At 45.1% G+C, this 15,024-nt stretch overlaps 1 protein-coding gene across 2 annotated transcripts in view; it reads right to left on the bottom strand.

Moving 5' to 3' along the window:
* Positions 1-977: 977 nt before the first annotated feature.
* Positions 978-15,024, bottom strand: part of alkbh3 (alkB homolog 3, alpha-ketoglutarate dependent dioxygenase) — a 97,220-nt gene continuing 83,173 nt past the window's right edge. For both annotated transcript variants that reach the window (XM_038808279.1, XM_038808280.1), the window contains exon 10: positions 978-2,723. In XM_038808279.1, coding sequence (XP_038664207.1) covers positions 2,637-2,723 — 87 coding nt within the window. In that variant the 3' untranslated portion in view covers positions 978-2,636. The remainder of the gene's footprint in view (positions 2,724-15,024) is intronic.

Here is a 15,024-nt window from a genome sequence, read left to right as displayed (position 1 = left end):
AATTACCTCCCCAGTATCCAACCCCCCCCCCCCCCCCCCCCCCCGCAAACAGTCGCTTAATTATGTGTTGTAAATAATTTTGCCGGGCTAATCCACCTAACCTGCACATCTTTGGACATCTCAGCCATAAAACATCAACAGTGGAGCACCTACAACCTTGTGGGATAGAGATTCCAAAATAACCCTTTGAGCGAAGACATTTCTCCAAAACCAAGTCCTAAATGATCGACTGGCTTATCCTGAGATTGTGCCCCTTGGAAACAGTGGTTTGAGGTGTCAGATCTGGATTCTCCAGCCAGGAGGTATTACCTCTCAGTGCCTGCGCTGTCAAGCCCCTTCTGAATCTTGTATGTTTCAATGAGATCACCTTTCACTCTTCCAAACTCCAGAGACTATAATCCCAAAATACAACCCTCTCTTATTCTCACTGAAACTGTAAACCAGAGTTAAAGTTTATATCTTCTTTGGTTAATAATCATATTTCACAGCTTCTGGATACAGAAAATATATAGAACGTCTACAAGATTATGAGGGGCATGGATAGAGTGGATGGGCAGGCACTCTTTCCCAGGGTGGAGGGGCAGTCACCAAGGTGCATTGGTTTAAGGTACAGGGGGCAAATGTTTAGAGATGTGCGAGGCAGGTTTTTTTTACACAGAGGGTGGTGAGTGCCTGGAAGGAGTGCCAGGGGAGGTTGTGGAAGCAGATACATTAACGGCATTCAAAAGGCATCTTGACAAATACATGGATAGGATGGGTATAGAGGGATACGGCTCAAGGAAGTGCTGAGGGTTTTGGCCCAGGTTGGTATCATGACCGGTACAGGCTTGGAGGGCCGAAGGGCCTGTTTCTGTGCTGTATTGTTCTTTGTTAATGGTAAAAAGCACAGAAAAAAGCATCACTGCTTCAAAAGAAAATGAGCATTAGACAGCATTTTTCTGGAACTATTTGCAGCAAAGAGTCAGATGACAGCTTGGTTGAACAAAATCTTTCATTTTATTTGGTGTTTAACAATTATGCATCATTATATCACACATTCCACCAATTTAACCTGTTGCCATGCATATTTTTTGTGACTAGTTTTATAAAATATATCCAGCCAGCACCACTTCTCACCAATTCTTCCTCTCCCAACTCTGGCTCAAGTTGTAACTATTCACGTGTGACTCTCAACAGGCGATTTGACCATAAAGGCATACAACCACTTTCTGCCCTCAACTGAGGTGCAATTTCCACAGGGGCGCAGCCAGAAATTTGGCGTGTGAACACTGGCAAAATCTTTCTCTCTTTAATTGAGAAGCACTGAGGCCATTCGCGATTTCTCCGATTCACCCTGACTGTCTCAGCACCGACCAGCAAAAAGAAGCAATTTCAGGTCTGTGTGGTTCAGCTACTGACTGATATCATTTGGTTTGAAAATGAAGTATTGCTTGCTCGATGTGTGCGGTGCACAAAAGTAATCTGCAATAAGAAAACTTGTGTAGCTCAGCGATATATTTTAACAAGTGTTTGTGCGGAAGACAAAAAAAACCTTTCCAATAAATAACCTATTGAATGAAAATAAAACTTCCTCGAGTTAAGCCGGCAGTAAAGAAACAGCTTTAAATTTGCCTTCCTTAATTATGTTTTCTTCTAATCTGTTTCATATATTTTTAAATCTTGGAAGTACTGTGCATTAGAAAGTGATGTAGGGGAGTGTTCAAACTTTGCTGCCAGTTTTTGGCTGCTAAATCCACTGCCTTCCAAAGTCTATATTTATTTAAATGTACAATAAAGTTGGAGTCCTTTCAGATGAAGCTAAGTCATGAGTCCATAGCATTGTAATTCTTAACTAAGTTTTGACATTGTTCGATGTTCGTTTTCTGAAATTTGTTTTAAATAGCCTGCCCTTTTTATAACCAGCTTGTCCAGTAAAGAGAGTAATTTTTTGTCGCTAAAATCTGGAACTGAATTCTCAATTTATTTATTTTAAATTCAGTCCACACTTTGAAGTTTGAGTGAATGGCACCTTGATACATTAATTCAATGCCAACCATGGCCTTTTAAGCATTATATTAAATGAAAGCCTATAATTATTTGCATCTTATTTTTTTCAAACATCATCTTTTATGTATCTTTCAATCAGATTCATTCTTATTTGGAACACTTTCTCACCCTTGAAGCAATAGGGAGGAGAACCAAACATTGTATATTACTATACAATCAACTCTTTGTGATGAGTAAACAATATGATTTTCAAAATGTTTTCCAACACTATTCACAACTTTACTGTACCCATATTCTAGAGATCGACTTCTCAATTGGGTAATACACAGGATATCCAAACTGTATTTTTCCCAAATGTGTAACTAATGATGAAACGCTCCAGACAGATATTCAATTTTGAATTTAAAGTCCAAGACTTTGGAATTACGATGTTAAAATTAACAGCCAAACTCTTAATACATTTATGCAATTTTTTTTTTGTGGCTATCTCAACAGAAACAACGACCTGTTAAAGTATATTTCATTTCGACTGTACAGCCCAAAGGTCCGGCTTTCAATCAAAGAGTAACAAAGCCCAGTTGAGTCTCTTGTTCTTTTGCTTGTTTTCACACAGTCATGGTCTGTGTACATTTCATCTCATAACCTTATCGTTAGTTCCATCGTGTCTCAGGGTAAATTGTTCGAAATGTCAGGTTTATTCGTGGATTTCGGTCATGGTATTCTTTTGGCACTCGATGCTAAAAACAAATATATATATATTGAAATATACGCAGTACTGGCTTCAACATTCTTGAATTTAATATATAAATATACACACATAAATATAAAACAAACAACTCCCTCCTAGTCTTTGCAATTCATTGTGTGGGAACTGACTAAGTGCCACTCCAAACTCCTCATCCAGATCCCTTATCCCTTTCCTCCCTCAGCCTCTGCACCGGGTGACTGCTCACCCTCGATTATATCAATCCACATCTCAACTCATCTTATTTTCTCTTCAATGATTTCACTTTCCCCCTCTTCTCCCTCCATATAAACCCACTTACCCAAATTCATACCCACACTCTGGTTTAGCCACCCCCCAAGGGGCAGGTTTAGCACACTGGGCTAAATAGCTGGCTTGCAATGCAGAACAATTCCAGCAGCGCGGGTTCAATTCCCGTCCCGGCCTCCCCGAAAAGACGCCGGAATGTGGCCACTTGGGGCTTTTCACTGTAACTTCATTGAAGCCTACTTGTGACAATAAGCGATTATTATTATTATACACTCTTCACCGTAACATCTCACACGGCCACTCTGCTCTCATCATCTGGAAGACTGACAAGGTCATCTCTGATTCTTGTACCTCTCACGATTCATGTCCCTTTAACTGCCGTACAGTCCCACTTGCTTCTGCATCAAACCCTGGGGGAAAAAAATCTTTTCCTACCACCACCACTCGCCTCAACTCCCAGAAGTTATTCACAACAGCACGTTCAAACTCCCAAATATCTAGATTTTGCTCTCCCAATCTAACAACTCACTGCTAATCTGCTCAATCACTCTCTCACCTTCACCTTTAATGCCAGTCCATCCAATAGCTCTTCACCTCAGGTTGCATCTACAAATTGACCACACCCATCACCTCTCCCAACCCTCCCACTGCCTCTGTATTGTCAGCCTGACTGTCCAACATTGGGTCCACGATCAGTTGGAATTTCCCCCTGTTAAACACTGGGAAACCCAAAGTCAAAGGTAACAACGTTGAGAGTGGAGATTGGGAACTTCATCTCCCGACAGGCCTCAGAGCATTTGCATATGTTCAAACTAAGAGCACATGTTAGGTGACTGGGCGCACAGCACCATGGAAAACAAATGTCCCAGTCAGGGGACAGGAAGAGGCCCCAAAAGGAGGGGACAGGGAGAGATCCAAAAACAAAAGGGTCTCAGAGGAAGGACAGGGTCCCAGTTCAGCTAAAAGAGAGGAGCAGAGAAACAGGCTTCAACAGAAAAAGGGCTGTAAGGAGCAGACTTTGTGAAGAAGGCAGCCTAAGGCTGATGACTCCGTGCTGCAAAGGTATTACTTTGCAGTAGTAGTGTTCAGCTCAACATGGCCGAAGAGCTGAAGTTATGCTTGTGAACCTGTCCTTAAGTGCATACTCGGGAATCCAGCGGAAAGGAATCTCTGGAAACAATAGGAAGCCCTGAGAGGTGGACTGTTGTTGGCAATGTCTGCATTGGATCCACATTTCAAAAGAATTCCAAGGCAAAATCTTTGAAAGCAAAGATTGGAATCTCTCCCGAGAGAGTTTTATTGAGATTGGTTGACTCATAATGTTTATTTATGGTCTGAATGTGTTATTAAGAAATCCATGGATTCTGTCTTGGTCACATTTGCTATTTATTGTACAGTGTAGTGCGTTTGACCACAATCTGCTTGTTAATTCACATGTACCCCATATTAACCCTGAATGTTAGAGCATAAGATAGATAATGTAAATGTTTTAATCTTTCTGGCCTTGTATAGTAAAATTTTGTTTTTGCATTGGTTAGCACTGATGCCTCACGGCGCCGAGGACCGACCCAGGTTCGATCCGGGCCCCAGGTTACTGGTTATTCTCCCTGTGTCTGTGTGGGTCTCACCCCCACAATCCAAATATGTGCAGGGTAGATGGATTGCCACGCTAAATTGCCCCTTAATTGGAAAAAATGTTTTTTGTTTGATCAAAACCCGTGGAATCTTGTGACTTTATTCTATTAGCAAGTACTCTGAATCTCAAACTTTGTCCACTTTAATAAAAACATTATGGGTTCCTAACCAGATCTCACCAACAACCTGGAGGTCTGGCCAAGGATCATATTGGAAGCTCCTGCAGGATTTCAAATCCTCAGACAAATACAAGTGCTGATACTTGCTGAGCTTAAGACCAATAAGATCTCCACAATGAATTTTGCTACACTGCTTAAGAAGCAGAATGCTTTTGTTAATTGCTACGACTTTTCTGAGAGGAACGGTTTATCCCTGAGTGATTTGCAACAATTACCAAGGCTGGCTTAATCGCATTAACATAAGACTTAAAAGCAGGGACTGAGGAAGCTGAAATAAGTAAGGTAATAACACAGCATCTGGAATTGGAAAAAAAGGTTAATCTAGATAGTAATTCTATTGAGTACGATATGATTCAGTTACAGATGAAGCATGTTGAGATAGTGTGATAAATGTAGGAATTTCAGATATAATATTGTATTATATGTATTTGGGGCAGTAAGGTTAAAAGCCTGGGTTAGGGGCAGCATAGCGGCACAGTGGTTACCAGTGCTGTCTCAGAGCACCGAGGTCCCAGCTTCGATCCCGGCTTTGGGTCACTGTCCGTGTGGTGTTTGCACATTCTCCCCGTGTTTGCATGGGTTTCGCCCCCACAACACGAAAGAAAATGTGCTGGGTAGGTGGATTGGTCACGCTAAATTATCGCTTAATTAGAAAAAATGAATTGGGTACTCTAAATTTAAAAAAAAAGGCTGGGTCAGTACTTTCTCTGAGTTACAAAGCTAGAGCTCAGAGTGGGGACAGGGGCGAACCACTAATCCAGCTCCTTGCCTGCTCCAAAAGTCAATTCAAATTGGATCCAATTCATGGTCCCCACAAGAGAGACATACCAGATCTGAGCTCAAAAGGCAGAGCAGATACTACACTTCATATTCGCCAAAAGGCCGAGTATGTGTATGAGTGCTGCGGCAATGCTTTAAAAAAATATTGGTTTACAAGACCAGCAGATACTTTGGCTACAGATGTGCAATTAAAACATCGTAAAAGTAATGTCATAATTCATTCCAACCATGCACATTGATTACGTGAAGCAAGGCTAATGGAATTTTGTTTATATAAATACGGTTCCCTGGGGAGTAGGTAACCAGAGACTTTGGCCGGGATTCTCCAATGTGCGCTACGACCGGCGCGAGTCTGCACATGCTCGTGGGTTCCCATCTCCGCGCCGGCCCCCAGGCAATATGGCGAAGCCATACAGGGGGCCAGTGCGGAGGAACATAGGCCCCCCCGGAACCAGCCCGCCCGCCGATCGGTAGGTCCCGATCGCGGGCCAGGCCATTGTGGAGGCCCCCCCCCCCCCCTGGGGTCAGATCCCCCACAGACAGAACCTCCAGTTCCAACCGGCTGGGACCATACATAACCAACGGCAGCGGGACTTGGCACTCGGCCCGTCGAGGTTGGAGAATCGTTGGGGGCGCCGCTTTCAACGGCGCAGCGGCGATCACGCAGGCGCCCGAGAATCGGTGAGCCGGTGTCAGGGTGGCGTAGCACGATTCTCCGACCCGGCATGGGGTTGGGAAATCCCGGCCATTGTCTTTAGCTTTAGTAAGATGATGGGCGGCATGGTAGCTGTGTTTAGCGCTGCTGCTTCACAGCTCCAGGATCCTAGGTTCGATTGCCGGCTTGGGTCACTGTCTGCGGAATCTGCACATTCTCCCAGTGTCTGCGTGGGTTTCCTCCGGGTGCTCCGGTTTCATCCCATAGTCCAAAGATGTGCAGGTTAGGTGGATTGGCCATGTTAAATTGCCCTTAGTGTCCAAAAAGATTAGGTGGGGTTACTGGGTTACGGGGATAGGGTGGAGGTGTGGGCTTAAGTAGGATGCTCTTTCCAAGGGCAAGTACAGACTCGATGGGCCAAATGGCCTTCTTCTGCACTGTACATTCTATGATCTATGATGTAGTTAATGGAAGGAACCAGGGACTGAAGCAGTCAGCGTGTTGGGTTTTGGATTGCAGTTAGGAATTAGTGTTTCATTTCAGCGTTAAGCATTGTTTAACTGGTAATTAGAAGCTATTTTCTTTATGATGTTAAAGCTGGTTTTAAGAATGCGTTAATAATAAAGTTTGTTTTAATACACCATATCTCTATTTGTACATGGAATCACTCCAGGAGCAAAGTATTCTTTCCTTAAAGCCTTACAAATTGAATAAAATATTGGAGTTTCTGTCCAGTGGCACTGCAAGAGTGTCAGGTTGATAGCGCCATGGTGCCCGGGTGCCAGGGCTAGTGGCACGGTACCACTCTGCCCTGTCTCGGCCACCCAGGGGTCTCCAATCGCCTAAGAGACCCCTCAGGTGCTGTTACGCCTGGTCCACATTTGTGTGGACAAGTACTAAATGGCACCCTTACGAGGTCTCGCAGGCGTGGCCGTTGAGTCCCGGGTGCCAGGTGAATCCGGCATCTGGGTATTTAAATGTTCCACGAGGTTCATTTGGATATTCAGATCTGGATCTCGCCGAGCGAGGGCGATATCCAGAGCACGCCGGGTTGAATGAGTCAGGTGACTAACGATCGACCTGGCGCCTGGCATGGAGCATGATTTTGGGCTCTTCCATCGATTCGTCCATTGCCGGGCACGACAGGGTCATTAAATCATACCTTGTGTCTCTTGCCCAAAGTTATGAAACTGAGTTGAAAGATATTTTTATCTCATTTAAAAAAGTGGCCACAAAGCTAAAGTAGCCAAAGGACACATGGCTCAGGATTCTCCCCTAACCAGCGGGGTGGGCCGTACAGGCGGCGAGGAGTGGCGTGAACCACTCCGGCATTGGGCCGCCCGGAAGGTGCGGAATCCTCCGCATCTCCAGGGGCTAGGCAAATGCCGGCGGGGTTGGCGCTGTGCCAACCGGCGCTGAAGGGCCTGCGCCGGCCAGCGCGAGTTGGCGCATGCGCAGGAGTGCCAGCATGTGCTGGCGTCATCCCAGCGCATGCGAAGGGGTGAGGGGGTTCTTCTCCGCGCCGGCCATGGCGGACCATTACACCGGCCGGTATGGAGGGAAGGAGTGCCCCCACGGCACAGAACCGCCCACGGATTGGTGGGCCTCGATCGCGGGCCAGGTCACCATGCCCCCCCCCCCGAGGCCAGATCCCCCCCACGTGCCCTCAAGGACTCCGCAGGCCATCCGCAGAGCCAGGTCCCGCCGGTACGGACCTGGTGGAATTCATGCCGGCAGGACCAGCCGAAAATGAGCGGCCGCTCGGCCCATCGCAGGATGGAGAATCGCCGGGGGGGGGGGGGGGGGGGGGGGGCTGCCAACCAAAGAATCCAGCAGCTGGCATCCCATAGATTCTCATTTTGCAAAGTGCTTTGGTGCAGAAGGTTATGGATGTGCAATCTAGTCTTTTGATAGAACAATCTTCAGATTATGAGGTAGTGGAAGCGGCAATACTTAATGCTTATGAGCTTGTCCCTGAAGCATATTAGTTGAAATTTCTAATTTTAAAGAATGACCAAATGAAACGTTTGTAGAATTTGCTAGGGGAAAAGAAATGTTGTGGGACCGGTGGTTTTGACTCTTGGAGTTAGAATAACATTTTGAGAATGTGAGGAAACTAATAATACTGGAAGAATTTCAAAATAGTATCCCAATAGCTATTAGTTCACTCCTGGAAGACCATCGGGTTTCTAAGGTATGGGAAGCAGCGGTTATGGTAGCTGAGGGTATGTCACGTAGGCAACGAGAGGGCAGTAGTTCCTCATTTATAAAGACACAGGGAAGCTTGAGGAACAGAAAGGATTTTAACTTTAGGAAAATGGAATAAGCTGTTCCAGTCAGTAGAAACTTTACTGGAGAGAATAAAAGGGATGAAAGTAAACTGGTATGTTTTTATTGCTGTAAGGCAGGGCATCTCAAAGTTCATTGACAGAAGATGAGCAGTAAACCGGTAGCAGTAATAGGAAAGCTTTAGAAATCTCAGAAAAGGTTGTACCAGAAAAATAAATGAGTGTTAAAACCATAATAATTATCTTTATTGTCACAAGTAGGCTTACATTAACACAGCAATCAAGGTAATGTGAAAATCCCCGAGTCGCCACATTCGGGCACCTGTTCGGGTACACTAAGGTAGAATTCAGAATGTCCAATTCATCTAACGGCACGTGTTTCCGGACTTGTGGGAGGAAACTGGAGGTCCCGAAGGAAACCCATGCAGACACAGGGAGAATGTGTAGACTCTGCACCAACAGTGACCCAAGCCGGGAATTGAACCTGGGACCCTGCCGCTGTGAAGCAACAGTGCTAACCACTGTGCCGTGACACAATTGTGCAAGAGAAACATGTTCTTTTTGAACCTACTAGAAAGGGGGAACTTCTCCTTGACTACTGCTAAAGTGAGTCAGACTACTGAAGGCTATAGAGATTTTGTCTTGAAGGGAGAAATGTTGCATTACTCCTCCAACAAAAGGAGTAAACATATTCATATTTTGGGACATTGGGGAAGATCAATCATTGACGGCGGTTGATGATATAATTTGTGTTTCAGATAGTTTGATAACAGAAAAAGTACTTTCAGGGATATTAATGGGATTTATGAACTGTCTCCTTGTTTCAACCCAATATACAAAGTGACCGAGTAAATAAAATTGTTATTCTGGCAATTGTTCCCAGTTTATCTATTAAAGGGGGAGATTTTATTTTGGATAATGATTTGGCCAACGTAAACTGTAACATTACGACAACTTTGCTGCAGCAGGTGCTTGAACATGCTGTTATTGTCAAACTCCTAAAAATTACTGTGGTCAAACAGTTTCAATTCCATTTGGTGTTACTACTGGGCGGGAAGTTCCCAGATGGAACACTGGCTCAGAAGACGATAAAGTCTTACTTTTTTTTTAAAGAAAACGTGGAGGAATAGAGGCACAAGGCTGCCAATTAACTTTTAACAACAAGGAAAATGAAAAGTTTGACTATAAATCAACACTCCTTTCAGACCTCCCCTTATCTTCACAAATGCACACATATTTCACGATATACCTTATGCTATAGAGTTCTCAATACTCACACAGTCCCTGTAACCCCACAGTCTTAACAATGGTCAGACAACACCCCATTCTGAAAAAAGTGGCAGATACCACTCAATTGATCAGTGAGTTTCTCCTCAAATTCCCCCCAGATGATTGTAATACGAGTGCTTCCAAACTCCACCCTCAAATGGACAAACTTTCCATCAACTATTTTTATCAAGGATCCCACCTTCAGGTTTTCCAAATGTCCATTCAAACACTGTTTTCTCTCAGCTGTTTTAGCAAGAATCCACCTCCAGGCTTTCCAGCTCTCCTTTCAGTATTCCTTTGGCTTAAGACCATAAGACACAGGAGCAGAATTCGGCCACTTGGCCCATCGAGTCTGCTCCGCCATTTAATCATGGCTGATATTTTCTCATCTCCATTCTCCTGCCTTCTCCCCATAACCCCTGATCCCCTTATTAATCAAGAACCTATCTATCTCTGTCTTAAAGACACTCAGTGAATTGGCCTCCACAGCTTCTGCGGCAAAGAGTTCCACAGATTCATCACGCTCTGGCTGAAAATAAATCGTCCTCATCTCTGTGTTAAAGGATCGTCCCTTTAATCTGAGATGGTGTCCTCTGGTACAAGTTTTTCCTACAAGTGGAAACATCCTCTCCACGCCCACTCTACCCAGGCCTCGCAGTACTTGTACGTTTCAATAAGATCCCCCCTCATCCTTCTAAACTCCAACGAGTACAGACCCAGAGTCCTCAAACATTCCTCATACGACAAGTTCTTCATTCCAGGGATCATTCTTGTGAACCTCCTCTGGACCTTTTCCAAGGCCAGCACATCCTTCCTTAGATATGGGGCCCAAAACTGCTCACAATACTCCAAATGGGGTCGGACCAGAGCCTTATAGAGCCTCAGAAGTACCTCCCTGGTCTTGTATTCTAGCCTTCTTGACATTAATGCTAACATTGCATTTGCCTTTTTATCTGCCGACTGAACCTGCACATTAACCTTAAGAGAATCGTGAACAAGTACTCCCAAGTCCTTTTGTGCTTTTGCTTTCCGAAGCAGTTCCCCATTTAGAAAATAGTCTATGCCTAGATTCCTCCTTCCAAAGTGCATAGCCTCACACTTTTCCACACTGTATTTCATTTGCCACTTCATTGCCCACTCTCCTAGCTTTTCCAAGTCCTTCTGCAGCCCCCTTGCTTCCTCAATACTACCTGTCCCTCTACAGATCTTTGTATCATCTGCAAACTTAGCAACAGTGCCTTCAGTTCCTTCGTGCAGATAATTAATGTATATTGTAAAAAGTTGTGGTCCCAGCACAGACCCCTGAGACACACTACTAGTCACCGGCTGCCATCCTGAAAAAGACACCTTTATCCCCGCTCTTTGCCTTCTGCCAGTCAGCCAATCCTCTATCCATGCCAGGATCTTACTCTTAATACCATGGGCGTTTTAACTTATTTAACAGTCTCCTATGCGGCACCTTGTCAAAGGCCTTCTGGAAATCTAAATAAATCATGTCCACTGATTCTCCTTTGTCGAACTTGCTTGTTACCTCCTTAAAGAACTCTAACAGATTTGTCAGACACAACCTCCCTTTGACAAAGCCGTGCTGACTCAGTCTTATTTTACCATGCACTTCCAAGTGCTTTGCGATCTCATTTTTAATAACAGACTCTAAAATGTTGCCAATGACCGAAGTCAGGCTAACCGGCCTATAATTTCCCGTCTTCTGCCTCCCTCCCTTCTTAAACAGTGGTGTTACATTAGCCATCTTCCGGTCCTCTGGGACCTTTCCTGCCTCCAGTGATTCCTGAAAGATCATCACTAATGCCTCCACAATTTCCTCAGCTATCTCTTTTAGGACCCTGGGGTGTAGTCCATCCGGTCCAGGTGACTTATCCACCTTCAGACCTTTCAGTTTCCCTAGAATCTTCTCCTTAGTAATGGTCACTGCACTCACCTCTGCCCCCTGGTTCTCCTGGAGCTCTGGTATCCCACTGGTGTCTTCCACTATGAAGACTGATGCAAAGTAACTATTCAGTTCATCTGCCATTTCTTTGTTTCCTATTATTACTTCTCCAGCCACATTTTCTAGTGGTCCAAAACCTATTTTTGCCTCTCTCTTACCTTTTATATATTGAAAAAATCTCTTCCTATCTTCCTTTATATTACTAGCTAGCTTGCACTCGTACTTCATCTTCTCTCCCCTTATTGCTTTTTTAGTTGTCCTCTGCTCGCTTTTAAAGGCTTCCCAATCCTCTGGTTTCCCACTAAACCTCACCACTTTGTATGCTTTTTCCTTAGCTTTTATGCTGTCCTTGACATCCCTCATCAGCCATGGATGCCTTGTCCTCCCCTTAGCAGGTTTCCTCCTCCTTGGGATGAATTTCCGTTGAACCTCCCTAATAACCCCCCAAAACTCCTGCCATTGCTGTTCCACTGTCTTCCCTGCTAGGCTCCTTTTCCAATCAACTCTGGCCAGCTCCTCCCTCATGTCTTTGTAGTTACCATTATTTAATTGTAATACCGTTACATCTGATTGCAGCTTCTCCCTCTCAAACTGCAGGGTACATTCTATCATATTGTGGTCACTGCTCCCTAAGAGTTCCTTCACCTTAAGTTCTCTAATCAAGTCTTCCTCATTACACATCACCAAATCCAGAATTGCCTGTTCCCTAGTAGGCTACATCACAAGCTGCTCCAAAAAAACATCTTAGACATTCCACAAATTTCATTTCTTGGGATCCACTACCAACCTGATTTTCCCAGTCCACCTGCATATTGAAGACCCCCATGATTATTGTAATATTGCCTTTTTTGCATGCCTTTTCTATCTCCTGGTTTATTTTCTGCCCCACATCCTGACTACTGCTAGGGGGCCTGTACATAACTCCCATCAGGGTCTTTTTACCTTTGCGATTCCCCAACTCTACCCACAGAGATTCTATGCCTTCTGATCCTATATCGCTCCTTGCTATCGATTTAACTTCATCCTTGCTAACAATGCAACCCCGCCCCCTTTGCCCATCTGCCTGTCCTTTCGATAGGACAAGATAGAATATCCTTGGATATTTAGATCCCAGCCCTGATCACCTTACAACCACATCTGTGATGCCCACAACATCGTACCAGCCAATTTCAATGTGCGCAATAAGCTCATTTACCTTGTTCAGTATACTGCGCGCATTTAGGTACATCACCCTCAACCCTGCATTGGCCACCTCCCTTTTCACACTCTCCTCAGTCACTGTACCCTGTACTATGGCACTTTTTGATTTTTGACTCTGGCTTCTCTGCCTTACACTTTCCCCCTTCCTGCTTTTTGTTTCTGGCCCCAGCTTACCTCCCTCCCACTTCCTACATTGGATCCCATCCCCCTGCCACATTAAGGGGGGAGGGGGGGGGGGGGGGGGGAAATTGAAACATGCATCCAAACTTCTACACAAAACCCGGGTACTCAGTCCCCAACAGAATATTATTGTTTCAAAAGCTGGAAATCAAGATACCAAACCTTATGATTGCTTCATATCTGTGGCTTTTCTATCGCCAACCTCATCAGCTCTTCTCTTTCCAGGTCTGACTTTACTTCGATGAACAGTACCGTTTCAATGGCAGTTCCTCTTTGTTCCCTTTACTTCAATATTTTCATTCCGTGGTGTCCATAACTAATTGTCCTTTATCTTCTCAGCAGCTTGCTTATGTTCACGTTACTCCATTGTATAGCTTTCATGCTTTTAGTATGTGTGAGAGCTGTTCCCTTTCTAGCTTCCTATCTCCAACTGCCTAAAGGTCCAGTTTAAAACACACTCAATAATTATTTTCCCCTATAGGTGACCCAGGTTGCTAAGCAACAACTCATTCTTTTTCCAAGCTCATGTTTACTTTTCCCATCATAAACTCTCAGCACAATAGAAACACAGTTTGAACTGAAACCAACCCCCCCCCCCCCCCCCCCCCGCCCCATACATGCAAACGCCTTGTCTAACATGAATCTAACTTTCCTACACAGAAACACTAAACTAAACTCACTTAAATCTATACCTTATTTCGATTATCCAACAGTACAAACATATATCACTTAAGGGCGGGATTCACCGACCCCCACCGGGTCGGGGAATCCCCGGGGGGCGGCGCGAATCTTGCCCCGCCGCTCTGACACCGGCTGCCGAATTATTCTCCAGCGCCGGTTTTCGGGTGGGGGCAGGGATCACGCCACGACGGACATGGTCCATCACGGCGGGACCTGGCTTGTAGGCCGGCTTGGTGAGTCCTCAGGACTCCCCATCCTCAGCCCCCCCCCCCCCCCCCCCCACCGCCCCATGGCGGCCTGGCCCGCGATCGGGCCTGTACCATGGGGGCACTCTTTCCTTCCGTGCCGGCTTTTGTAGGGCTCTGCCATGGTTGGCGCGGAGAAGAACCCCCTTGCACATGCGCAGGAACACGCGGGCCGGTCTGCGCATGCACGGAACCACGGCGGCGGTTCTCCGCATGTGCTAACTAGTTTTTGCCGCCAGTTTACGCGGCGCCAACCCCTCTGGTGCTGGCCTAGCCCCTGGAAGTGCAGAGAATTCTGCACCTTCCGGTGTACCCAACGGCGGAGTGGTTCGCGCCGCTCTTGGCGCCGGCGTCGGGCCAACCAGCCAGTTGCGGGAGAATCCCGCCCTAAAACTACCTTTTGACACAAGCACAAGAAGTTTATTGCCAATTATGAGCAATTGAAGGAAACTGATTTGGGTAGAGAACCAGCTTTCACACATGAAAGATGAGCTTGTTAATGCAAAATAAGAATGAATGAGAGCATTTGAGTGTCAGTCACAGGAAAACAAAAGCTTATAGATCAGAACGGTTGGTTGAATGCAGAATCAAAACCAAAACTGACAAACTGTTGGAACTTTGTTGGAAGTTTCTGATGTTCAGCAATATTTGCGAGGAAACTGCAATGAAACCTTCACTGTAGTAAAGCTTACTTTCCTCCAAGGGGTAAAGTGTTATGAAAGTCAAGCTTATCTTAACATTGAGAGCGGAGGTTGGGAACTTCAACTCCTGACTGTCCTCAGAGCTTTTATAGAAGTGCAGAAGGGGAGCAGGCCGCACATGCACAGCTCTACATTTTCTTTTTTTTAATAAATGTTTTTATTCAGTTTTCATATTTTATATTGAACAAATTACAAATTGTTAGGAGAAAGAAAAAAGAAAACACGCAAAAATTAACATACATATTTACAGGTAAGCATCTTCGTAGTAGTAACTGCGCCCCCC

Source organism: Scyliorhinus canicula, chromosome 9 (assembly GCF_902713615.1).
Source record: "Scyliorhinus canicula chromosome 9, sScyCan1.1, whole genome shotgun sequence".
NCBI lineage: Eukaryota > Metazoa > Chordata > Chondrichthyes > Carcharhiniformes > Scyliorhinidae > Scyliorhinus > Scyliorhinus canicula.
This window is presented reverse-complemented; position numbering and strand designations above follow the sequence as displayed.